General features: G+C 37.1%; 1 protein-coding gene across 1 annotated transcript in view; it reads right to left on the bottom strand.

Moving 5' to 3' along the window:
- LOC129084162 (armadillo repeat-containing protein 3-like) overlaps positions 1 to 26,539 on the bottom strand; it is a 64,546-nt gene that overhangs the window by 37,586 nt on the left and 421 nt on the right. Inside the window, exons 2-6 of the mRNA XM_054590173.1 lie at positions 15,283 to 15,400; positions 12,978 to 13,103; positions 3,606 to 3,674; positions 3,192 to 3,367; positions 641 to 835 (exon numbers count right to left, since the gene is read on the bottom strand). Coding sequence (XP_054446148.1) covers positions 641 to 835; positions 3,192 to 3,367; positions 3,606 to 3,674; positions 12,978 to 13,103; positions 15,283 to 15,400 — 684 coding nt within the window. The remainder of the gene's footprint in view (positions 1 to 640; positions 836 to 3,191; positions 3,368 to 3,605; positions 3,675 to 12,977; positions 13,104 to 15,282; positions 15,401 to 26,539) is intronic.

The raw sequence follows: 26,539 nt of genomic DNA on the forward strand, positions 1-26,539 counted from the left end.
TCTCTTGAACCCCTTCACCCATTTTGCCCAACCCCCACCCCTGGCAACTGCCATTCTGTTTTCTGTATGAACTTTGTTTCCTTGTTTTGTTTTTTTATAGAGTCCTAGTATAAATGAGATCATATGGTATTTGTCTTTATCTGTCTCACTTATTTCGCACAACTTAATACCCTCTAGGTCCAGTCATGTGGTTGCAAATGGTAAGATTTCATTCTTATTTATGTCTGAATAATGTTCCATAGCATGTAATAATATTATTAATAATATTATTACATGCTATGGAATATTTATTTATATATATTAACACAGGTGTGTATATATCTTTTTGAATTAGTGTTTTCATCTTCTTTAGAGAAATACCCAGAAGTACAACTGCTGAATTATATGGTAGTTCTATTTTAATTTTTTGAGAAACCTTCCAGAAGATTTTAAAAATTATTTGATAATTGCCTTTATCATTAGTCTGATTTAGTCATGCTGGTAAACTATGTAGCAACAAGCAAATTAGACCACTATACTTAGTACCATGCTTAAACATAATAAAATTTCATTTTAAAAATATTTTACAATTCACATTTTATAACTATATTTAAGAGAGACACATTTTTCTCATAGACAGCTGAATAAATGATATAACTACCTTTGTTTCCAGGATCTTAGTAAGGTGGTCCATTCCTTGGTTGTCTCGTAGCATTGCTCGTGAGCCTTTATCATTTGTAATAACATCTAAGGTTTTGAGAGCCAACAACTGAATAATTGGATATTCTGACTTCAAGAGCTCTAATATAGAAGGGATTGCATTTAGTTCTTGAAGTGTAGCTCGACACTGAAAATCCTACCATGAAATACAAATGATCAAACAGCAATTTTTAAAGCAAAATATAGTCTCAAGAATGGAAAACTTCTATTTTCTAACAAAGAATATTCTAAGTTATAATTTTCAAATCTTTTATCCCAGAGTCCCTTCAAAAATACTCACAAATAAAAGTAAGCAAACTCTCAGTTGATAACATCAAAATATTCATTTTAACTATGTAGACATTGTCAATAATAGGAAATAAACATGATCTATGATTTTCACAGTATCTATTGTTTCTTTATTATACAGCAGATTCCTATTACTATAAATGGTATTACAACAAAAGCTATGCATAATGAAATTCTTTTCACACTCTCTGTCCTGTTTCAAATAGTGTTTGATAAAACGAAATGATGACATCAGTTCTTTATTATCTTCATTCAAATGTATTGTTTATGAAATGCTCCTTGCACACAGTGCATGTGCATGCCCTGTGCATGGACATTCACCTCTTAGTTCAGACACATGACCGTTATTTCAAATATTTACAATATCAAGAGGTCATTAGAGTCTAGACAAATCTTTCTGCATTGTGTGTCTGTAATTTCATGTGTGTGAATTGAGGCTGGGGGAAGTGGTTCGTTGGGCTGAACAATGGAGAATACAAGGCAAAATGCCACGAAAATCTCCCAAACTCTGACATTTTAAGTGAAAATGTGGTAAATGTAAAATGGTATTAAAGATGCAAAAGGCTCCATTTACATCTCACTTTTCCTCTATCCATCCTTCAACTGTTAATATTCAGCTTCCTTCAGATATAAAAATTTTAGGTTTCTGTTTGTTTTGGGTTGCATTGTATCCTCCCAAAATATAGGTTGAAGTCCCAACCCTCAGTGCCTCAAAATGTGACCTTATTTGGAAACAGGGTCATTGCGGATGTAACTAAGGTCATCATGGAATAGGGTGGGTACTCAATGATGACCTTATAAAATTGGTGTCTTTATAAAAAGAGAGGAAAATGACAGAGAGCATGCAGTGCTGCAGCTGCAAACCAAGCGATCCCAAGGAGCGATAGCCACTGTCAGAAGCTAAGAGGCAAGGAACGGCTCTGCTCGGAGTCACAGGGGGAGCATGGCCCTGCTGACGCCTTGATATAGGACCTCCAGCCTCTGCAACTGTTGGGGAATAAACTCCCGTTGTTTGAAGCCACCTAGTTTGTGGTCCTAAGAAATTAACGCACTATTACCAACTAGTATTTCTGTTATGAAGAATAGTGGAGGCAAAGCCTTTTCATTTCTGTTTGAAAAAAAAAATAAGGAAATAGAGCTGTAAAGAGTTTGGGGATGTAAAACACAAACATGCTTGGAGGATTATTTCGGCCTACTAGATAAAGCTAAGCCTTAAATAACCAGAAAAGGGAAGCAAAGCCGAGCTGCTTCTTCAGGATGTCTTTTGTGGGGAGGAGTAAGGGTAAAGCCAGTCAGTGCCAGGCAAGTGGCAAGAACTGCTAAGGCCAGGAATGTGTGCTTTCGCTGCCTTTGGCATGAGCCTAGAGGTCTCTCTTTTTCTACGTGGTTTGTCTAGACAGTTTGCCTCTCAGTGAACCCTCTCTCAGCTCTGCTTCGTTATCTCTCCCTTTCACACTCTACTGCTGGCCACTTACAGTGGTGTTTTCATAATTTCAATTGATCTAAAGTTGAACAAATGTGTATGGAAGTTGTTCGGGAACCTGAGCAGGAAAAGAGGCAGAAACGACAGTGTCAGGGAGCTGACCTGCTGTGGGTGGGACGGTGTGAATGTTGGGTTGGGAGGTGGGGCAGTGGTGGGGACAAGGGAAAACAAAAGAGATTGGGGAGAAGAAGGTGATCATTTTCCATTACAAAAGAAAACAGCGCAGGGCGATCACATCTTGCGATTTGTAAACAATGAATTCTCTTCAGCACAGGCAACTCTCTAGGCTTTCACAAAATCTTGGTACACTGACTAGGGCATATATTATATCTAATATGCTTAGATCACCAAGGTTAGATCAATAGGTAGTTGCCCAGTTTAGACCTAGTTCAATGTGAATATTAGATTTCCTGTTTCAGAAGAAATACATTTTATCCAGAATAATCCCACCTTAATTTGTAAACCATTCCATTCTTCTGAAATTTAAATACATTTTTAAAAAGCTCTTTCATGAGAGACAAATACTTATAAAATGTGAAAATTGAAAAAAGCTTACATGGAATTTCCTTTATTTTATCTCTGAAAGATCACTACTAAATATTATCAAAAAGGACTGATTAATCAAAACTGGTGAGTTTTAAGCTTTTTCTTATATGGGAAAGTAAATTCTGTAATCACCTTTGGTCAGAACACATTTCACATTTTTAGGAATTAATCTTACCTGGACCAAGTTGTAAATGCACTCAATAGAATTCTTCTTCACGTCAGGGTCTGGGCTGCTCAGCAATCTGATGAGAGGCTTTAATCCACCGTGTTCAAGTATTTGCACTTTGCTGGTGTACTCTGCAGACATGTTTGCTAGGCAAAGACTCGCAAACTCATGGGTAACTACTTCTTCTGCATATCAAAAGTAAATAACACAACTATGTTAAATGCCTATTCAACCATTACTTTAACGCATGTTTTGAAAACCAAAGCTCTACAAATCCTACCCTGGTTGGAGCCCAGCTTGGTTTGAGAGATTTTAATGACATTCACAATTGGTATTCCATAAACTATTTTCACTAGTAGTGTAATCAAATGTGAAAAATAAACCAGTCCCTTTTTTAAAAATATATATAGGATGCCAATTTACCTTCTGGAGCAAGCTGAGCAATAACAGAATTCATGACATTTAATTCTCTTAACAATTTTTTTACATCATCTACAACAGAAGAAACACACTATTAGTGTTTATTAATAATAATATTAATGGCCATGCCTGTTGAATAGTCCCTTATGAGATATGTTCCATTATTATTTAATTTCACAGATAAGGAAATTGAGGCTCAATACCACAATGCAAGGAAACGGTGGAGCCGGGTTTCATGCCCAGGTCCGACGCCAGACAGACTCTAGCCTCTGCTCCTTGATCACTGAATTATTACACTACCTTCCAAAACATTAGAAAAAAATAAGAATAAAACTGCAAAATATGCCTAGAACACATATCAAAAACTTGAGTTATTGTGACCTACACTTGTTTATTATGTTATAGTAATTCTTTTTTTGTTTTGTTGGGATGGTGTTTTTAAATCTTGATTTCAAGAAAACTTACAGAATATGCATAAAAATGATCTTCAGCCTTCTTTGTATTGATACATCTTGTTTTTAAAAAAATTTTATTTATTTTTTCAGAGAGAAGGAAACGGGTGGAGAAAAAGAGGGAGAGAAACATCCATGTGAGAGGAAGACATAGACCGATTGCCTCTTGTACACTCCCTACCAGGGACCGAACCTGCAACCTTGGTAATGTGCCCTGACTAGGAATCAAACTGGTGACCTTTCTATTTGTGGGACAATGCCAAACCAACTGAGCCACACCAGTCAGGGTAACACATCTTGTTTACATTTTATTGTATTGTCAAATATGCAAAAAATACTTAAAGATAAGTACATTGATTTTTTAAGCTCACTTTTGTATTCTTCATATGAGCCTAATTAAGGGTAGACTGGTACGCCCCTGCTTCTTTTTGGCCATCCCTAAGCCCATTTTTCTGAGAGATAAAACATAGCTGCTACTTTAGGTTCATAGTTCTTCTTCTTAGTCAATTACCTTTGTCCATAAGCCGAAATTAGCATTATTGGAATTTTGGAAAATTTCACTTTGCAGCAGCTGAAACAGATGGTTGATGGATGAATTCTTATTAATTGCTGGGTATTCTTGCCTTTTATTAGACACTTTTTCCTGTGGGATTCAGGGACGTGACTGTACTTCAACTTATCTGTTTCTGTTCAAAATGGCTAAACAAGAGCCGGCAAAATTATAGCCAGCTGTATGTATGTGAGTAGGCTTGAAGTACAAAAGAATAATCGAGCTTCTGGAAGTGTAGCGTCCCAAGGTGGAGGACCTTATTTTATAGCTGAAACTCGTTTTTTAAAAAATGCATTACCTCCACAGGTTAAGAAATAATAGTCTTTCACAATACTCAGATCCTTCCGAGTGTTCCAGTGAACTGTAGAGATGTGCACCCTCTGGAAGAATCCATTGGTATTCTCTTCTCTTATGAGACCAGTGTGTACTGCTTGGAATGATATTTGTAAAGACCACACCAAAGTCTCCAGTTTTTACATCTGGAAGAAAAATATCTCTGGGCTTTTAGATCTCCAAGTACACTCCCCATTTAGCACACAAAATAACCTTCCGTATACTTCAAAGTTTCTGCTGCATCACTGACCATGAGGTGAAGAAGATTCACACTCTGGGTACATACTCTGTGCTCCTCTTACTTCTCTGCAGGGAGGATCTGCTCCCCCAGGGAGAGGCCCCTGTGCGGCACTGCATGCGGCACCACGCCTTGGTCTGCTCAAACAAGTTAAAAGTTTTCTTCAGAGGATTCTCTGTGCCATGAAATTCCTTTCTAGATATGAATTTAGCCCAAATCTGTTCAACAACAGATCTCGTAGATCCACCCATTAAACCATTTCCCTATGGCTCAATGAACAATTCAGATTCATTGGCAGCACTTGTAAATAAATGGCATCACTGATCAATTTGTTATTCTTCTTTGAACACCAGGTTATTCAAAGAACCTTTCTTTTCTTGAGGTTAATTCAGTAAAAATAATGAATAAGCTGATACTTCCATTACTTTAAACACAATGTTGATCTCTGTCCTCTACTTTCTCACCTTCAATTCTATGTTATTGCAGAACTGCCAACACCTTATTTCCTGGAGTAATGTATTGGCCAGAAAGTCACATAAAATAAGACACATTTTTCATTTTCACCAATAACTTTATTGATTTGGATATTTTGAGTATGTTGGCTCTCTCCCACAATTGGCTTCCAGTGGGCAGAGGCCAGGGGAACTGCTAAACACCTTCCAATGCACCAAACAGCCCCACAGCAAGGAATTATTTGTCCAAAATGTCAAGAGTAGCAAGAAACTTCACAAACCGCTTTTGACATGTTCCATCAGTCACAGCACCTTCTCCATACACTGCACAAATCTTTCCAGTTGAGTTTTTACCTTTCTTGAAATAATAAAGCATAATATTCTGAAATCATTGCATATCTTCTTCCATCTTCAATATTAGAATGGCTGCACAAAAAATTCACCAATTTTGATGTTTTTTTAAGTACAAACTGATATGACAGCTCTCACAATACAATATAACAAAATTGTTCCAAATGAACTTAAAGACAATTAAGCACTACTGGAGCCATCTTATGGAAAAAACAAAATGAATTTTTTGGCGAACCCAATACCTTCATGAAATCTGTTTTAACTGTATTCTTACTTATAATTTTTTGGTTGTATAACATTAACCATCTAATTTATCTTGGACCTTGTATACTCTTTTACATCAACCTTTTCCTAAGATGGTAGATCTTCAGATTGCCTTAGGTAAAGTCTAGGCTTCAAAGTACACTTCTCACAAGGATCCTGATGAAGTCTCTCTAACTGACTTCATTAAATGAGTCTCTGTTATATAACCTCTTCTAACTAAATATAACTGTCAGGTAAAAAAAGACAATAACTCCATTTTGATAAAAATGTTTAACAAAATAATTTAAGTGCCTGTCTCAAATGACACAGGCTTAGCATAGACACATAGCTCAACCACTCTAGAACAATAAAAAGAAGAAGGAGGAGAAGGAGAAGAAAGAATTTGTTCTCAACTGCCAAAGAGAAAGATGGTTCTCATGGCAATCTTTTTAGAACCTGGAATTCTGTTGGAACGTTCTGTTGGTTCATCCACTATGAACATAGTGATATTGTTAAATGTGCAAAAACCATGGGAAGATACAAATTTCTGAAGCAACAGCAATTCTTTTTTTAAAGAATGGCCAAAGATGCCCTGGCTGGTGTGGTTTTGTGGGTTGCCTGCTGGCCTGTGAACAAAAAGGTCACCAGTTCAATTCCCAGTCAGGGCACATGCCTGAGAAATGGGCCAGGTCCTCGGGTGGGATGTACAGGAAGCAGTCGATTGATGTTTTTCTCACACATTGATGTTTTACTCCCTGTCTTCCCCTTTCTCTAATAATAATAATAATAATAGTAATAATTTTTTTAAAAAGAATAACCAAAGATGATAAATTAACTGTGTTTCTTCAGAGATGCATTTATTTACAGATTATTCTGGAAACATGACTTTTCATTTGGATCAAATGACTAGTTGCTCATTTTTTGTTTCAAGTTTCCATGAACATGTGTGAAAAGTGAAGAAATAGGTGTTAATTGAGTTGGCTCTCTTAACAAAAAAGGATCTTCACAAGCAGTTGAAGATACCATGTGTTTTATCCATGATCTCAGGTAGTTCAAACAGAAAATCGGTTCAATTAATCCCTAAAATGGTTTGTTTGGGGTTTTTTTTTCACCCACATCACAGAATCAAACGAAAGCTCTTAGAAGTTTGTTTAGCACACCTGAGACTCAAGCACTCAGTGGAGACCTTGAAGGACAAAGCTCTCTCCTCTCACTGGTCACAGACAACCCAGTCCACTCACGGAGTATGGTCTGGTGGGTATAAGAGGGTTATCTCATTTAATACTCAAATGTAACAATAATTCTTAACATTTTAGGGCCACAGACTTTAAATACTTATGAAATTCAATTTATAAATCTGCTCAGAAAAATTCTTCAACCAATTTGGAGGGCTCACAGATTATAAACTCCTCATATTAGAAGATAGAAATACAAAATAAAATGAATATTAGAACAAAGCTGGGAAAAAATCATAGAGATGTAGACATTAAATTGGAAAAAATAAGTTTAAACAGGAAATTATAATTCTCTTTTCCAAATGAGATGCATTCTCCCCCAATATTATTTAAGAGGAAAACCTAACTTAGAATTCACAGTAATGTTAAGGATCATAAAAGATTTGGTGAGGCCTGCTGAGTGCAGAGTGGCAGCCACAGACAGTAGATCTCTGGCTAAAGGGGATGCAGAGAGGTCTGGTGACACTTGAGGAGAGACTTTGAGGAGAGAACGGAGAGAGTAGCTGGCGGGATCCCAGTGTAGACTCCTCCCCCATACAGCAGCAGCGTGAAAGGAGCCAATAACCCCGCTCCCAGGAGAGACGCTGCTCCACACTGTGCTGTCTAAGGCACCCTGCTGAGTGCAGAGTGAATAGATTAACAGCTGAAGGAGACAGCCACAAACAGAAGATTCCAGGAAGTCTGAACAGACTGCCTAAGGCCAGACAGGGTCAGCATCTGACATCATCAGAGGCAGATCCAGAAAGTAAAAACAGCAGTCTCCTACCATAGAAGTTCATACCACAAAATCAGGAAATCAAGACAGATCATCTTAAGAAGCAGAAGCAAAAGAGAAGAGTCTCACAAATAATGGGAAGACAAAGAAACACCCCCCAACTAAGGGGAAAGGAGAAATCCCCAGAAAGAGAACTAAATGAAATGGAGGCAAGTAAACTATCAGATATTGAGTTCCAAACAACAGTTCTAAGGAAGCTCAATGACCTCAGTGAGCTCAAGAGAATTACAAACAGGGAAACTATGAGGAACTTACTGCAAACTACATCAGCAGGAAAAAGGACATGGAAACTATCAATAAGACACAAGAGGAAATGAAGAATACAATTTCTGAATTGAAAAACACAGTAGAAGGAATCAAAAGCAGACTCAATGAAGTTGAGGACCAAATCAGCGAGTTGGAGGACAAAGTAGAAAAAGGCTCCCAGAAAGAGCAAGAAAATGAAAAAAGACTCAAAAAGAATGAAGAAGCATTTAGACAAGTGCTGGACAACCTGAAATGTAATAATATCCATATAATAGGGATACCAGAAGGAGAAGAGAATGAGGAAGGGATGGAGAACCTGTTTGAAAAAGTAATGATGGAAAACTTCCCTAATTGGAGGAGAGAAAAAGTCATACAAGTCCAGGAAGCACAGAGGAACCCAATGAGGCCCACTCCAAGACACATCATCATTAAAATGGCAAATATCAGACAGAGAATCCTAAAGCAAGCAAGAGAGAAAGGAGTAGTAACATATAAGGGAGCCGTGATACGGCTAACATCTGACTTCTCAACAGAAACACTGCAAGCCAGAAGGGAATGGCAAGAAATATTCCAAGTCATGAAAAGCAAAGGCCTGCAACCAAGACTGCTTTACCCAGTAAAGCTCTCAATTAAAATGGAAGGCGAAATAAGGAGTTTCCCAGACAAAAGAAGGCTAAAAGACTACACTTCCACCAAACCAGCACTGCAAAATATGCTAAAGGGACTGCTTTAAGATAAAGAAAAAGTTTCGATGAATACCTAGTTCATTTCACAGTTACCAATACTTGATATTACCAAAATTTTTAATACTCATTAATCTGATTGTGACAATGTTGTTATTTTAATTGTTCCTTTACTATTTGTTGAAACTAAATCTGTTTTAGTATATTTCTTGCCTATTTCTATTATTTTTAAAGAAAGAGCTTTAAATGACTTTTTGGTATTCTTTATCCTTTTATTGATTAGAGGTTTGTAGAACGTTTTTCCCTAAAAAACAAAACAAAAACTTATTAACCATGTTTCAGATGTGTTGCAAATACTTTCCTACTCTATTCCTTGTCCTTTAACTTTTTTTTAAAATTAATCTATTTATTTTTTCAAATACATTTGTCTCTGCCTACCCCCCCACCATTTTCCCTTGCTCCCTCCCTCCCTCAACTCTTCCCCTTTGGTTTTGTCCATGAGTCCTTGCTATATGTTCCTTGACTTTCCCCTTCCCTTCCTTTTCCCCCGCCCCTGCTCTTCCCTCTTGTCTCTGTTGGTTTCTCCTTTCAGTGTTGCTGGTCTTATTTTCCTTGCATCTTTGTATTGTTGGTTAGGTTTCACTTATAGGTGAGATCAAAACTTTTTTCTATGTATATTACTAGATAATTAAATGTTTAATGTAGTCATATTGTCAATATTTACTTTATATCTTCTGGGTTTGAATATTTTACCTCAGGTCATGAAAAATATTAGTTCTATTTTCTTCTAAAACTCCTTAGATTCTACATATTGATTTTTAACTCCCATGAGTATTTCTTGTATAATGTGTGAAATAGGGCTGTATATTTCTTTTATTTCATATAATAGTGGTCCACGCACCTTATTTGTTCAATAAGCCTTATTTTACCCATTGATGTGAAATATCAACTTAATCATATAGTACATTGCTAGACAGATATATACATTTGTCTCTAGAATGCTCATTGTATTTCATTGATATACTTGATTATTTCTGTGCTGGTGTCATGCTGTTTTAATTACTGAGACTTTATAATGGTTTTAAATTTTTTAATATTTTATAATTAACTTTGAAAAAAAAAGATTTGGTGAACAGAAGTTTACTAAACTATGAGTCAGAGAGTATAGTTCCAATTCTGGCTCTAATCTAAATTCTGCTAATAACTATCAGTATGACTTTGGGCAAGGAACTTAATCCTTTAGGGATAATTCCTATTTATTATTATTATTAATAGTTTATTTTTATTGCACTTTTCTGTTACCATTCATCCCCGTTATACCTTCTTCCACCTCCACCCACCTTCCTCCTCCCACAATCACCACACTGTCATCCACGTCCGTGAGTCCTTTTTCTTTTTTGCCAGATCCTTCCACCCCCTAATCACCCCCACACCAGAGCGGTGAGCATGCTCTCTCTGAGTTGGTCTCTATTTTGCTTGTTAGTTCAGTGTGTTCATTAGATTCCCTATATGAGTGAAATCATATGGTATTTGTCTTTCTCTGACTGGCTTATTTCACTTAGCATAATGTTCTTCAGGTCCATCCATGCTGTCACAAAAGGTATAATTTTCTTGTTTTTTATGGCTGAGTAGTATTCCATGTGTAAATGTGCAATAACTGTTTTATCCACTCATCTACTGACAGACACTTGGGCTGCTTCCAAATCTTGGCTACCGTAAATAATGCTGCAATAAACATAGGGTGCTTGTATTCTTTCGAATTAGTGTTTTGGGTTTCTTCAGATAAATTCCCAGAAATGGAATCACTGGGTCACAAGGAAGTTCCATTTTTAATTTTGGGAGTAACTCCATACTGCTTTCTTATTTTTTTTTTAATTAATTTATTTATTTACTTTTTAAATACATTTGTCTCTGCCTCCCCCCGACCTCTTTCCCTTGTGCTTTCTTATTTTTAAAATGAGTTGCACAAGAGATGTTACAAAACACCTTTTGTTCTCACATTCTTTGGTGTGTAAACAGATTAAAACATAAGAAAATTTTTAATTTTCCCTTTTTCATCTGTAAGTACATTCAATATGGCACCTTCAATATGGCAGAATCAGTATACAGACAACCCCTGAGATAAATTTACGAAGACCCTGCAATACAAATGATTACTACCTTATTTAACTTCTCTGTGCCTCAGCTGCCTATATGTGAAGAAAATAGTAATAGCACCAACCTCGTTAAATGATTCAACACATAAACAGCATGTAGAACAACGCCTGGCACATTGTAAATACTCCGTAAGTACTAACTGATGATATCGCAATCCCGGTTGGTGGAACACCCACTCCCCCACGACTGTCCTCATCCTGCTCTTATCCACAGAAATACTCCCAGAACCCAGCACGGCCACCGCGCAGCACTCCTGCAGCCGCTGCCAGAGCCCCTTCCACGACAGTCCCCAGGGGAGCCTGGTTTCCCGGACACGGCAGGTGCCGCCGGTACAGTCTCTGCGGCTGTGGTGGTCCAGGCGCAGATGCCAGCCAAGGCTCCCCTTCCCCTTCCCTCCCCAGCCTCGCTCATAGCTGTCTCTGAAGACACGAATGCCACAGTGCTGCTGGGCACCACAGACGAAGGAGACCCCACTGCCTCACACAGGGTCCAGGGAAAGTGAAGCGAAGGGAGGCAGGATGTTGGGGGAAAATATGTTAAAGGGAAGAAGTGTGGTGGTTTTAGCCAACCCCTGTGATAGAGCCATGTTTATTACCAGCAGCCTGAGTTTCATGTTAGAATTCAGTTTCCACCAAGAATATCATTTTTATTATAAATTATAAAGCTTCTGTTGGCTAACTCAGAAACCTACCATATAGTATGAAAATGACTTACAAAATGGAAAACATATCCTGTTCATTAGTCAGGAACTGCCTTTATTTGCATGGTTTTGGTCAAAATTGATATTCTAATAGACATACCAGTGTATTTAAACTAATACTATTACTCCATCCTGTTAAATATCTGAAAATATTCAAGGAAGTAAAAGGCCTGATTTTAAGGAGTAAATACATGTTTAAATTTATTTTGGGCAAAATATAGTTTGTTGCTTCCAAAAAAAATAACTTTATCAAAACTCTTTTGTGATTCTATTTTTTTTATTGTTTTTCAGTTACAGTTGTCCCCATTCCACCCCCATTACTGTCCTCTGCCCTACCCATCCCCGCCTCCCACATTCAAGCCCAGCCTTGCTCCATGTCCATGTGTACTTTATACATGTTACTTGGTGACCATTCCCCTTTTTTTCCCCATTATCCCCCTCCCCTCACCCCTCTGGTCATTGTCAGTTTGTTCTTTATTTCCATGTCTCTGGTTCTATTTTGCTCTCTTGTTTGTTTTGTTGATTAGGTTCCACTTACAGGTGAGATCATATGGTATTTGTCTTTCACTGCCTGGCTTACTTTACTTAGCACAATGCCCCCCAGTATCCTGGGCTTCCTTCACTATAAAATACATATGAAGTGTAATGTAGGTATTGGCAGACAAATTACATTACACTAACTCAAGAAAAAAAATTATTTCAATTTTAAAAGACAATGATTGCTCTCCTAACTTGTAAGACTGGAACATACTACATCACCAAATTAGAGAGTATTTGCACATATTTTTATATTTTAAAAATATTCCTTAAAATACGAAATCATATATTGGTTACATCATACTTTACTTTTTCATTAATATTAAGATCAATTTAAGTGAAATTAAAATAAATCCCTTAACATTAAACTTAAAAGAAAGATAAGGCGTTTTATGATATTTATTTTTAAAAGTTGCTACTTACTATTAGAAACCAGGATTCCAATTATCATAGTAGCATTTCTTCTTACAATTTTGTCTTCATGGGTGAGCAGTTTAGTTAAAGTTTCTACAGCTCCAAGTTCCAGGAGGGTTCCTTTATTTTCCTCACCTGACATTACAGGTAAAATTAAAATCATGCATAGATATCATCAATTTCACCAAAACTTCTCTGTGTTATTCCAGTTTCTTCTTTTTTTCTTTTTCTTTCTTTTTATTTTTCAAAACATTGGCCTCCATTTTCCCCCCACCACACTCCCCTGCCCCACCCACCCCCACTTCCCACCCTCAATCCTTCTTCACTTTGGCTTTGTCCGTGGGTCCTTTATACCTGTTCCTTGGTTGGACCTTCCCAGTTTGTTATTTGCCACCTGCCTTTCACACTCCTCTGCTGCCACATGTCTTTCTCTCAGAGTAGGCTATGGAGCACAGGCATCCTGGACATCGGTTTCTCTACCTTTCCCCTGATGTTTACAAAGTTGGCTTCCTCTTTTTTTAAAATTAAAGTTATTGAGCTGACATTGGTTGATAGAGTCATATAGGTTGCAAGTGTACATGTATATGGCACCTGATCTGTATATTGCATTGAGTGCCCACCACCCGAAGTCAAATCATATTCTGCCACCATATATTTGGCCCCCTTTACCCTTTAGTACCTCCCACCCCTTCCCTCCGGGAACCACCATACTGCTGTCTGTCTGAGTTTCTCTTTTATATCCTACATATGAGTGAAATCATATGATTCTTAACTTTCTCTGACTGACTTATTTCACTTAGAATTGTCATTCAGTTCTTAGCTCACCCTGCGCTATTCTATGTAAGCTATTCATAAACTATACCTCCCAGAACCACTCTGGTTTTTGTCTGGATTCCCAATGATGGCAAGAGTGACACAGAGGGATGAGTATTTTACCATTTGCTAACCAAATATTTTATTGTTCTCTCATACAAGTCCCCAACCAATGTTTTATTACCATTTCTTTAAAATCAAATTCTTCCTTAGTTTAGAAGGTCTTGTCAAAAATACCAAGTTACACTAAACTCTTCAAATCGTCCCAATTAAAATGTTATACAGTATAATAAAAATCTAATTTTATCACCATTTGGAATGAACTAAAATATAACCATCTTTTATGTTTATAAGTATTCTATGAAGAAATCTCTCAATAGAATCTAATTTGTAATATTTACAATGTTTTAATAAACTTTACTTTTTATAATAGTTTTAGTACAAAGATAGTATAAGGAGTTCCCACATAAGTCACACCAAGGTTCCCCTGCTATTATTAATATTTTACATTAGTAGGTACATTTGTTATAATTAATGGGCCGCTATTCATATGTCATTATTAATTAAAACCAATAGTTTATTCAGAATTCCTTAGTTTTAGCCTAATGTTCTTTTTCTGTTCCAGCGTCCTATGTAAGATATTCCATGACATCTTGTCATCATGGACCCTTAGCTCCTCTCGTCTATGAGAGTTACCTAGGCTGTCCTTATTTTGATAGCTGTGACAGTGTCAAGGAGTACTAACTAGGTATTTGCAGAATTTCTGAACAGGAATTTGATATTTTTAAAATCATAATTAGGCAGGGGGTTATAGGTTTGAGGGGAAAATAACACAGTAATGCCATTTTTGTTATATTGTGTCAAGGCCATTGACTTATTTACAAGATTATCAACATGATGTATCCCTGTTGATATTGATTTTGATCACTTGACAAGTGGTTCTGTCAGGTTCCTTCACTATAAACGTACTCATTTTTTCCGTTTCCATATTTTACTCTTTGGAAAGAAGTCACTATGCACAGCCCACACATAAAGCAGTTATGTTTTGCCTCCTTGAGGGCACAAGGGAATTCTTTTGCATGGGAAATCTGTCTTTCCTCTCCCATTTACTTACTTAATCATTTATTTCTTGAAGTATAGATTCATGGATATTTATTTTCTACTTTGGGTTATAATCCAATACCACTATATTTTGTTGCTCTAATTGTTTGGGCTTTGACCACTGGGATCTCTTTCAGTTCCTGTAACATCTACAATCTTTTCAACTACAATAAAATCTTCAAAATGACTCTTCTACCCAGTGACAAAATTACTCCTTCAGATTAAGTTAGGCACTTAGGGAGATACATTACTTTCAGGTAATGCATTAAATGATAGCTGGGTTGTCTGACATAATTCACTTGACTGGAAGTAAGTTAAAGACTGGAGAGAAAAGTGATCGTTATGTAGTAAATATTTTAAGCAACTAATGAAATAGAAAGATAAACTGAAAAATTCAAACCTTTTAAAGCAAATTTATAAATGGCTTCACATGCTTTGGCCAAAATTTCTTCTTCCGGAGATTTAAGCATTAACACCACAGTTGCTACATTTTTGCTTTCAATTGTTAATGGATCAAACTGAAATGCAGAGAGAAAAATATCAGGTTCACATCTGAACTTTAAAAGCACATAAAAAAATGAATGGTGTCTTAAGACTTAAAAAATAACATGATCTTACACAACGATGTGGTCATGGCCCAGTAAGTACACTGTAAAGTTTTTATTTTTAAAAAACAAAACAAAACATTACTAATACAGAGACAGCTATCAACATGGCAGCTTTGGAATACCTGGCATACGGAGGAAAGAGCGAAGTGTTTTGGAATCTGGCCGACTTAGTCTCTCAATTTAGCCCTGTGGAATCAAACAAGTTTCTTAAGCCACTAAAATTTCAGTTTCCTTTTCTGTAATGAGTATAATAATACCTTCCTCAAAGGATTAAGGAGAAAATTAAAGATCATATATGTGAAGCACTGAGCACATTGTCTGGCACATAATAAATACTCATTAAATGACATATATTAGTATCATTCTTAATCAGTACACAAGAACCCTTGAGTACCTGTACATATTGGACTCCCTGACAGTCTCAATAATCAGCACCTACATTCTGACCACTACACTCTTTCTAGGAAAGCAGCAATTGCACATGTAAAACAATTTAAAAGCAATAGAAAACAACATATAAAAATGTAAAATTGGATAAAATCTGGAACAGAGAAGATGGTAATATAGTATAAAGAAAAGCACAGGGCCCTGGCCTGGTGGCTAAGATGGATGGAGCGTTGTCCCATACATCAAACATCGCCGGCTCGGCCCCCAGGCAGGGCACCTGCTGCAGGTTCAAGCCACAGTTAGGGTAGGCACAGAAGGCAACTGATTTCTCTCTCTCTCCCCCCGCCCTCTCTAAAATCAATAAACAGATCCTTGGGTGAGGATTTTTTTTTTTAATCAGTAAAGATTAAAAAAAAATAGGACTCTAAGAAGACTTGTATACTGCAATGAGACCTTGATAATTCATATGCAGCTGAAATGAACAATAACATACTCATGACACCTATGGACTTTCTTTATCAAGGAGAAAATAAATTATTACATTATTTTTCTTCCAGCTCCAGAAACTGGTGGAGGAGGGAACTCTGGTTCAGTTAAAAAAAAATTAAATTTCAAAGCTTTAGCTGGTCCTTTGTGTTGGCCCTTCCTGAATGAGTAGCTTATTGTGCTCTGGGACATAATAAAAATCAATGTTCAGTTATAGGTAGAGGATGGAGAGATAGATCAGTATGAATAAGGAAACATAATTGTGTGAGGTTGGAAGAGTAAAGAAGACAAAGAGGGTAGCAGGAAAAATGACCTGAAAGGACATGGCTGGGATAAAAATTCCCCTTGGAGGGGAAATAGCTGTTGGGTTTTAGGGTAGCATTATCTAACACCCAGAGTAAAGCTGTCGTTTGTGTATGCCTAACCTTACACTAGAAACTATAGGAGTTGCATAAGTCATGTTGTTCATTCTTAAGCCTCCTAGACTCTTTTTGGAGAGACAAATCTTCAGTAAAAGTCTGCCATATACACCAGGCTGTTGGCACTTGTAGGTTTCCAGTGGCATGACCAGTAAGAAAACAAAAAACAAAAAACAAAAAACAACCGGCTTCCAGCAGAGCCCAGAGCAATGGCTAGTGCCCTGGCTGCAACTCTGACCAGGAGGGCACGAGGACTGGAAATGCACAGAACTTTTAAAGGAGTGCTTCTGGGAGTATTTGGGGATTGAGGCTTGAGAACTATTTTAATAAAGGGTAGCCTCAGAATGCCAGAAGACTTGGGGTCATCTGGGGTTACCAATGTGGCTTACTGATCACCTTTTTTTAATCTGAAAAATTAGGGAGCTGGGTTATGTCTCTTAGATCTCTTCCAGACTTCAAATTCTAGAATTCTAGGAAGTACAAAAACATGGCAGAGACAATAAATGTTGTGATGACGAAGGGGAATTAATATGAATTGGGGTAAATGCAGAAAGGTTCATGGAGGTGGTAGAATTTTAGATATGATTTGAAAAATGGATAAAATGGAATAGGTTGAGATAAGGAGGAAGGATATTTAAAAGGGAAAGCAATACTAGAAAGGTTTAAAAGAGGAATAAATGTTGTATTTACGGTGATAAAATTAGGGCTTGACCAAATAGAAAATACATACTAGAAAGCAGAAATAAAATTGAGTAATAAGGAAAGATGAGGTCTCAGCAAGTGACTTAAACCCTTTACCCAACTTTCTATTGAGGATAGTCAACAATTTTCAGAGGGAAAAGGATTATGACACTAGAGATTTATAGTCACAGACTCAACAGGTATATCAGCTATATACTCAAATTACTTAGCAGTACTCCAGCTAGAAATGAGGAGGATGAAATATAAAAACAATAGGGGTAGATTGATGCTGTAAGATATATATTGTAGTTAATCTGAATGATAATGATGTTGTGAATCATAATGTAATTCTTAAGAAAGATTCCTGAAATAATAATGACATATTATAAGAAAGAAAAGCTAGGTTCTAGGTTTGTTCAACAAAACTCAGGTAAAGGTAATTTTTGGCAAAGAGAGTACAACTGTTGACTGGTTATTATTTTTTATATTAATAGAAAAATATAGGTTTGGAAATGTGTATTTAAAGACTGCAGATGAGTAATAGAATCTGTTTCAAATGACCAAAAAAAGAAGCGGGGGCTAACAAAAAAGTGACTCAACTAAGAAAAAAAGAAAATACAAAAAATACGGCATAAAAATATAGCAAAGAAAAACCAAAATCTTATTGTAAAATAATAGGAATAAAATCAAAGATATCAACAATCAAAATGAACATCAATAGGGTAAATAAGCTTCATTAAGGTTGTCAGATTAAGCCCTGACTGGTGTGGTTCAGTGCATTGAGCACCAGCCTGGAAACCAAAGGGTCACTGGTTTGATTCCCAGTCAGGGCACATGCCTGTGCTGCTGGCCAGGTCCCCGGTAGGGGACACACGAGAGGCAACCACGCATTGGCATTTCTCTCCCATTCTTTCTCCTTCCCTTCCCCTCTGTCTAAAAATAAATAAATAAATCTTTCTTTTCTTTTTTTTTTTTTTTAATTGTCAGATTGGGTTCAAAAGCAAAATCTACTCTGTTTTTATAGCGGCTGAGATTTCTTCCACTGGATCTTTCAGAATATAACACCTCTCTGACCAGGATACAGAACATTTCTATCACCACTGAATATTTCCTCACATTCCTTCCCCAAAACCCTCCCAGAAGGATAACCATTATTCTGACTTTTAAAATTATCACTTAGTTTTTCCTGTTCTTGAACTTTATGTAAATGGAATCACACAACATTTATTCTTTCACATCTGCCTTCTTTAGATCAGCACAATGTCTTTGAGATTCATTCACATTTTTATATTACTAAGTTACACTTTTTATGGCTATGTGGTATTCCATTCTATGGATATACCAGTTTGGTTTCTTTATTCCAGTTTGAGGCTATCACAAATAAAACTGCAATGAATATTCTTATTCATATCTTTTTGTAGATGTATGCCTTCAATTCTCTTGGGCATATACTGAGGAATAAAATTGATGAGTCATAAGGTAGACATATTTACCTTTCACAGTTGCTGTTGAACAGTTTCCTAAAGCAGTTTTATCAATTTACCTTCCCACCAGCTATGAATAAGAGTTCCACATTCTTACCGACACTCAGTGTATCAGTCTTTTTAATTTGCCTTTCTATGGCCCTTCTATGATATTTTTAAATCCATCTGCTTTTCATACTTATCATAGTGAAGAAATGCTCTACCGCTATCCACCACTACTATATCCTATTCAGAAGCAGAAAGGTTCTTATTATTTTCTTTAAAGTTCTCTTATGTCTCTTCTACTTGATTCTGACTCAAATGCATCCACCTATCACTCATCATTCTTTTTCTGCTATTATGCTTGGTTTCCCACCAATTTTCCTTTGCCTATTCACTTTGCCTTCTTAGTCTACTCTGCCTTCTTAGCACCCACAGGGTTCAGACTTCAAGGGTTTCGTGGTAGCGAACCAGCATATGATGAAAGATCCAGCTTCATCATTCAGCTACTCCCACCACAGCTATCCTTCAGTTTCGTTGAGATCCCCATCCATTTACTGCCTCTACTTTCACTTCATCAGCTTTTTCATTTCCTCACTTCTTATGCTACTTAGGTTTTATGACCTACTATTTTAATAACACTCCTGCCAAACCCTAAATCTCCTTGTCCCTCTCTCTTTTCATCAAATCAATTATAGAAAACCCAAACCATAAATGACCGCTAGTATTTGCTTCCGTTGCATTTGCCCAATCATCCCTTTCACAGTCAAATATCCTATGAACTATTTACTTTTCTTCATTTTCTCCCCCTAACCTCCTGACGAACATCTACCTGACTTTCACCCTCCTCGAGTCCCCAGCAGAGTTCTCACTAAGGTCATCATCAAGGGTCCCCATGCCACCTACGCTCCTATAGTTTTATTTCTAGAGAATTAAAGTAACAAAATTATACTTAAAACTATAGAAGCTTATGGCTTGTTTAATAGTCAGGTCTCCATATATCTGGATACATTATCTATTGTATTTTTATTCATGATAGTTTAGGTGTTAAAAATCCTTGGGCTTTCTTTTCTTCCCCACAGTTACATTCCTCCAAATTTCTCTATAATAGCACTTAACACACTGCACTGTCTCTTTGTTTTACATCTTCACTCAGTATGTTTTACCATAATTTGCTCAATTGTTCAGGCCAAGAGCCTTGAAACATCTCAGCTCCTCTCTTTCTCACACCCCATATAGAATCCCTCAGCAAATCCTGTCAAATCTACCATCAGCCTGTGTCCTCACTCTGGCCACTCCTCACCCTCTCCACAGCTACCTCCCAGTCCTAGCTTTCCTACTGTGATAACCTCCACATTGGTCTCCCAGTTTTCACTCTTCTTTCGCATTGTAGCTAGAATGATCTTTTTTTGTTTGTTGTTTTAAATGTAATTTTATGTTATTTTTTCCATCACCATTTATTTCCCCACACCCTCTTGCACCTCCATGCACTCCCTTTCTTCCTCCCCCACAATCACCACACTGTTGTCCATGATTATAAGTTCTTTCTGTCTTTCTTTTTTGCTCAATCCTTCTACCCCCTCAACCTCTGCCCCCAGAGATGTCAGCCTGCTCTCTATGACTCTGTCTTTATTTTGCTTGTTAGTTCAGCTGGTTCATTGCGAAAGAAAAAGAAAAGAAAGAACTTATAAAACTCAACACCACAAGATCAAACAATCTAATAAAAAAATGGGCAAAGCACCTGAATAGACACTTTTCCAAAAATGACATGCAGATGTCCAATAGACATATGAAATATGCTCATGTCACTAATCATCAGAGAAGTGCAAATTAAAGCCACAGTGAGATATCACTTCACACCTGTCAGAATGGCCATCATCAGTAAATCAATAAACAAGTGCTGGTGAGGATGTGGAGAAGGGGGAAGCCTTCTGCAGTGTTGGTGGGAACGCAGACCGGTGCAGCCACTGTGGAAAGCAGCATGGAGTTATCTCAAAAAATTAAAAATGGGGTAGGCAGAGACAAATGTATTTGAAAAAATAAATTAAAAAAATAAAAAATTTAAAAAATTAAAAATGGATCTGCATTTGATCCAGCAATTCCACTTCTTGGAATTCATTTGAAGAAACCCAAAACACTAATTCAAAAGAATATATGCACCTCTATGTTCATTGCAGCATTATTTACAATAGCCAAGATTTGGAAGCAGCCTGAGTGCCCATTCGTAGAGGAATGGGTAACACAACTATGGAACATTTACACAATGGAATACTATTCATCCATAAAGAGGAGAAAAATTTTCCCCTTGAGACAGTGTAGATGGACCTGAGAACATTATGCTAAGTGAAATAAGCCAGTCAGAGAAAAACAAGTACCATATGATTTCACTAATATGTGGAATCTAATTTTTTTTTTTGCTTTAAATATAGCTTAGTTATTTCTACTCCTCTACTTGTAACCTTCCAGTAGCTACTCCTTTTTGCACATCAGGGGAAAAATTCCAACCTCTTTAGCATAGCCTACAAGGTCCTATATGATCCTACCACCCCACCACCTAGGTGACCCACATCCTAATTCTTTGCTTACTAATCTCCAGGCGCACCAACCTTCTTGGCATTTTTCAAACATACTAAATCAAGCCTTAGTTATTGCTATCAGCTGGAGTACTCTCACCCAGATGTTTGCAGAGCAGATTTCCTTCATTCCATTTAAGTCTTTCTCAAATGCGACCCCACTCGGAAGGCTTACCCTAATGTGGACAGTGATGTAGACCCCATTACTCTCCATCCTGCACATTACTTTGTCTTCGTGGATCTTATCACTACCTCAATTATATTAGTGTTGGCTAATTGATTGTTTCCCCCCACTAAAATGGGTGCTGCCTTGAGGCTTGAACTTTGCTTTGCTCTCATGTATATGCCAAAGATATAGAACAATATTTTTCCAATAAATGAATGAATTTCTTCAGGCAAAAAACTGTTTTTCTCTATGTCCATTACCTAGAATAAATCTGGGGTATGGAAACTCAAGTGTCTCTGGAAACTTCTTTATGATTCTGGCCTAAAGTATCTTAACTGTGTATTGTCTGTTGATGTAAGGAGAGAAGGTTCTCTGTATGCATTGTAATTACATATCCCATCTGCTTTCCTGTGAGATAGAATCAATCACCACAACAAAAAGCTGGTTGTGAAATTATACTTGCATGATCTGAGCAAAAAAATGATGAACCAAAATTATCTTCAAAAAGGAAAAAAGAAAAGAGAACCACTTTGGCTAAGCTTTGAATTTTAAGCTCAGTTAGAGAGGCCATAGATTTATAGGGATACTTGGATATGTCTGTGAAAAAAAAAAAAGATTGTCTAGAATAGTGCTGTCCAAGGGAACTTTGGTGACAGAAATGCTGATTCTGCATTCTCCAATGACAGTCACAACCACACATGCCACTTGAGCACTAGAAGTGTAATTAATGTGACTAAGGAACTGATTTTTTAAATTTTTAATTGTTAATTTTAATTAACATAATTTTAATTATTATAAATTTAAATTTAAATAATCACATGTGGCTACTAGTTACTGGATTAGCACAAGTCTAAAAGAACACAAATTTACAAAACTGAACTCAGTGACAGGTATGGAAATCACGACTGCTAACTGGTTTTGATGATGCAGGTAAGGCCAACTAAAAGGCTTTTTTTATTTTCATTTGGAAGGCATTCACTGGTCTCATATCATGAGGAACCAAGTACACAGGAAAAGAGGAACAGATACAGAAGGTAGTAGACTGCACCACTGTAGTAAGAACTTTTAGCCCTGGCTGGTGTGGTTCAGTGGATTGAGCGCTGGCCTGAGAACCAAAAGGAAGCCAAGAGTCACTGTTTCAATTCGCAGTCAGGGCACATGCCTGGGTTGCAGGCCAGGTCCCCAGCTGAGGGCATGCAAGAGGCAACCAGTTGATGTATCTCTTGATCATCGATGTTTCTCTCCCTCTCTTTCTCCCTCCCTTCCCCTCTCTCTAAAAATAAATAATGATTACAGTAAGAAATTTTAGTAGAGACTACAAAGAAGTTAAAATATACTAAAAACTGTAAAGGTTAAAATGAAAACAGCTAGTTTATTTGGCCTCTAGTTTGCATTACAATACGGTTCAAAATAACAAACATTTAGACTAAAGTGAACAAGCTGATAATTATTTATTCAGTTTTGTATATTTGCATTATTTATGAATTTATACTATATTTCTTAGGCATGGTGGTTTATCTGTGATGAGGGAGAAAGATGGGAAAATAAGTCCCAATGATGTTTTCTTTCTAAAAAAAACATTTGTGACAGTTTTTGCAGTCTCTGACAGAGTTAAATGTTGAGTTGTGAGGTTGATGAAGAAGGTTCTGGAAAAACAAGCCCCAGGAGACATCCCAATCTTCCAAAGAACTGGGTTTGGTTGCCCAGGAGAGGAGGCAGGTTCTAGTGTTGTGTGTTGCTCTGATTAAATACCTACCAGGCTTAGATTCCCCTAAGAACTTAACTAGGGAGAGAAGTTGCTGACCCATTAACATAAATGTTCAGTGGAAGCTTAATCATTAATATTCCAGAGCCAGGTCATAGTCTCTTGAAAGTTTAGATACTGTGATTTATCCACTGAAGTTCAATTGCCTCTGAAATACTAAGAATAAAATGTACACGCTCATAAACTCAAAGACCTGACCATGGATCATACAGTTACCCACTAGATCACAGGAATTTCAGTGCATCACCTGCCTCCTTTGACAGTTCAAACTTCTACAGTTCTGTAGAACGATGGACAGTACCCTTAACTACATCATTAATAATAACGGCACTAAGTTCTTAGCTAGTGCCAGGCATTGTTCTAAGCTTCCTATATTGATCTAACCTTCCGTCACCTCTATGAGTAGATATTAAGTGGATATCCTGTGAAGTGGATATCATTACATCCTCCCTGGGCAATACAGAGGTTAGGAAACGTGCGTCAGACCATGGATGGTGGGTGATACATGGAGTGAGGACTCAGACTCTGGCAGTTAGCTCCAGAGCCTTACTCTTAGTTGCTAAATACCTTGCCTTATACTAAATAGTGCCTTCTAAGGTCATTTCTACTAGTAATTTTTTAATGCAGTAATTTCACAGGAAGTCTGCCTTGTATTACAGCATCACAAACAGCCTTTCAGCCAGACCTGGAAATAATTTGGGAAGGCAGAATATAGTTGTGTTGGTGTTTAAGCCATATCTTCCTATAGGCATCTCAGCTAGTGTTCCCTTTTCTGAGAAGGAATAGAGATCAATAAACCATATATGCACATATTATCATATGTTTTGACAAGAATAATATTAAGAAAAACAAAGAGTCTTTCATTTTAACCATATCACCAAACATTCTTCTCTCTGTCCCTATTACCCATTTTAACCAGTAGACAAAAGACTAATGAAAATAAAAATCTTTGACATCCACTAGAATATTCATGACTGCACAATTTATAATACGCCAAATGGGGAACCACTCAAAATGCCTATCAATGCTGGAATGGAGAGGTAAACTGAGGTATTTTCATACATGGAAGTGTTATACAGCAATAAAATGCACAGTTGAACAGAATTCAGACAAAAAACAATATACTTTCTGGTTCCACTTATATGTTTCAAATACAGGTCACACTATTCGAGTCCTCAGGGGCCTGAGGGGATTTCTGGAAGACTGGTCATGCTTGTTTTTTGATCTGGGTGCTGGTTACATGGGTGTGTTCACTGTGCAAAAATGAATTAAGCTGTGTCTCTTTGTGAACGTTTCTGTATGTATATTATGCTTCAATAAAAAGCTTATAAATGGGGGAAAATAAAAATCTTTGGACGCAATGTTTTCAGAAAATACACAAATACAAAACTATCATTAGTTGATACAGAAAAATTTATTTTCTCAAGCACATATGTATCCCTTTTTTAAATCTGGTTTTCATTTACGATTTGTACATCAGACCTTGCCTAGGCTTTGAAGAAGTATGATTTGTTACAAATTCCAAGTTTAGATATCTTAAATTGTAGTATACTGTTTTAAAGTATAAGAACTTACAAGAGAGAAAAGCAATTAGATATTTTAATACTACTCTATCAACTCTTTAGCATCAAGTCCGAATAGGGGGAAAATGGAAAGATCCTTGGGAAAAACAGCAGGCGGGGACCATCAGTAATTGTTGCACTGCCTTCAGCTGCCCGCAAGGCTGCTGTGAACTGAGGAGCCGGGGCCCGATTCTTGTGAAAGCCACGATTGGAACAGTTTCTCAAGTCTTGATGTGTCCCAAGGATTAGGATACAGAGGACAATAGCAGCAAGACATGATAAAATTACAAAAAGTGTCTTAGACAAATATATCCATTGATTAATAGTCTCTTAATTCTAATCAGAAAGTGTATGTCGTCAAGTACTGTGTTCATGAGTCCACGATCTGGTAATGGCAGTAACGCTCTTTTGCAGCAAAGAGAGGTAATATGAACTAGAATGCACTAAAATAAAATAAAATTTGTAATGTTTTAAAAGTATGTCCAAAGAAGAGCAGCCAGACTTATAAAATATGTCAGGATACCATAATGACCATCTCTGCAAAGCTTTCTTAGACTTGGGCAGAGAGGTGCTTCCCAACTGCACTGAAGTATCATATATAAGTAGTTACATGGTGTGTGAGTGTGTGTGAGTGTGTGTGTGTATGTGTGTGTGTAGCAGAGTCTAAAGGATTTCCATGGTTTAAATCTTCTTTACTGAGTGTTAACTATGTGTCAGGCACCAAGAACTTTATTATGTTTCATTTCATTTTACAATAATTCATACAATAACCAAAATGAGTTGGACATTACAATTCCCGTTAAAGAGATTAAGAAAAACTGAAATAATTTGTTCAGATTTGGCAACTTCATCAGAAACACACAGCTCGTGAGAGGCGGCGCTGGAATGGAGCTGGCGTGGTAGCCGCAATGCCCCGGTGCTGGCGGGGAGGCCCTGCGCCAGGTTCAGTCTCCTTCAAACTCTCAAGCCCTGTGAGTCCGCTATATGGTACTTCTTTTTTCATTCATGTTTTATTTGAAGAAAATCACACCAAGTGTCTTTCAAAACAACTCTCTAAACTCAAAACTGTCCCAGGTAATTTTTTATTTTAAACACAATCTTTCAGTAATTAAAAAAATGTCAAGAGAGAAGATAAAAACATGCTTTTAAAAGAGAGAAATAGGGACCCAGCTGGTGGGGCTCAGTGGATTGAGTGCCAGCTTACAAACCAAAGGGTCGCCAGTTCAATTCCCAGCTGGGGCTCATGCCTGGGTTGAGAGCCAGGTCCCTAGCGAGGGGTGTGCAAGAGGCAACCACACATCGATGTTTTTTTCCCCTCTCTTTCTCCTTCCCTTTCCCTCTCTCTAAAAATAAATAAATGAAATCTCTTTTAAAAAAAAGAAAGAGAAATAGGGCTTTCTGTAATAATGAATGCATTACTTAAGCATTTGGAAGAGAAAATCATGATGAACCCAGACTTCTCTCTCCACAGGACTGAAAATATATCCTGATGTCCAAAGGGTTATCTTCTGACAACCTTATATACATATCCAACAACTATAGCATAA

Source organism: Pteronotus mesoamericanus, unplaced genomic scaffold, assembly GCF_021234165.1.
Source record: "Pteronotus mesoamericanus isolate MK-2021 breed Mesoamerican mustached bat unplaced genomic scaffold, CSHL_Meso_final contig_130, whole genome shotgun sequence".
NCBI lineage: Eukaryota > Metazoa > Chordata > Mammalia > Chiroptera > Mormoopidae > Pteronotus > Pteronotus mesoamericanus.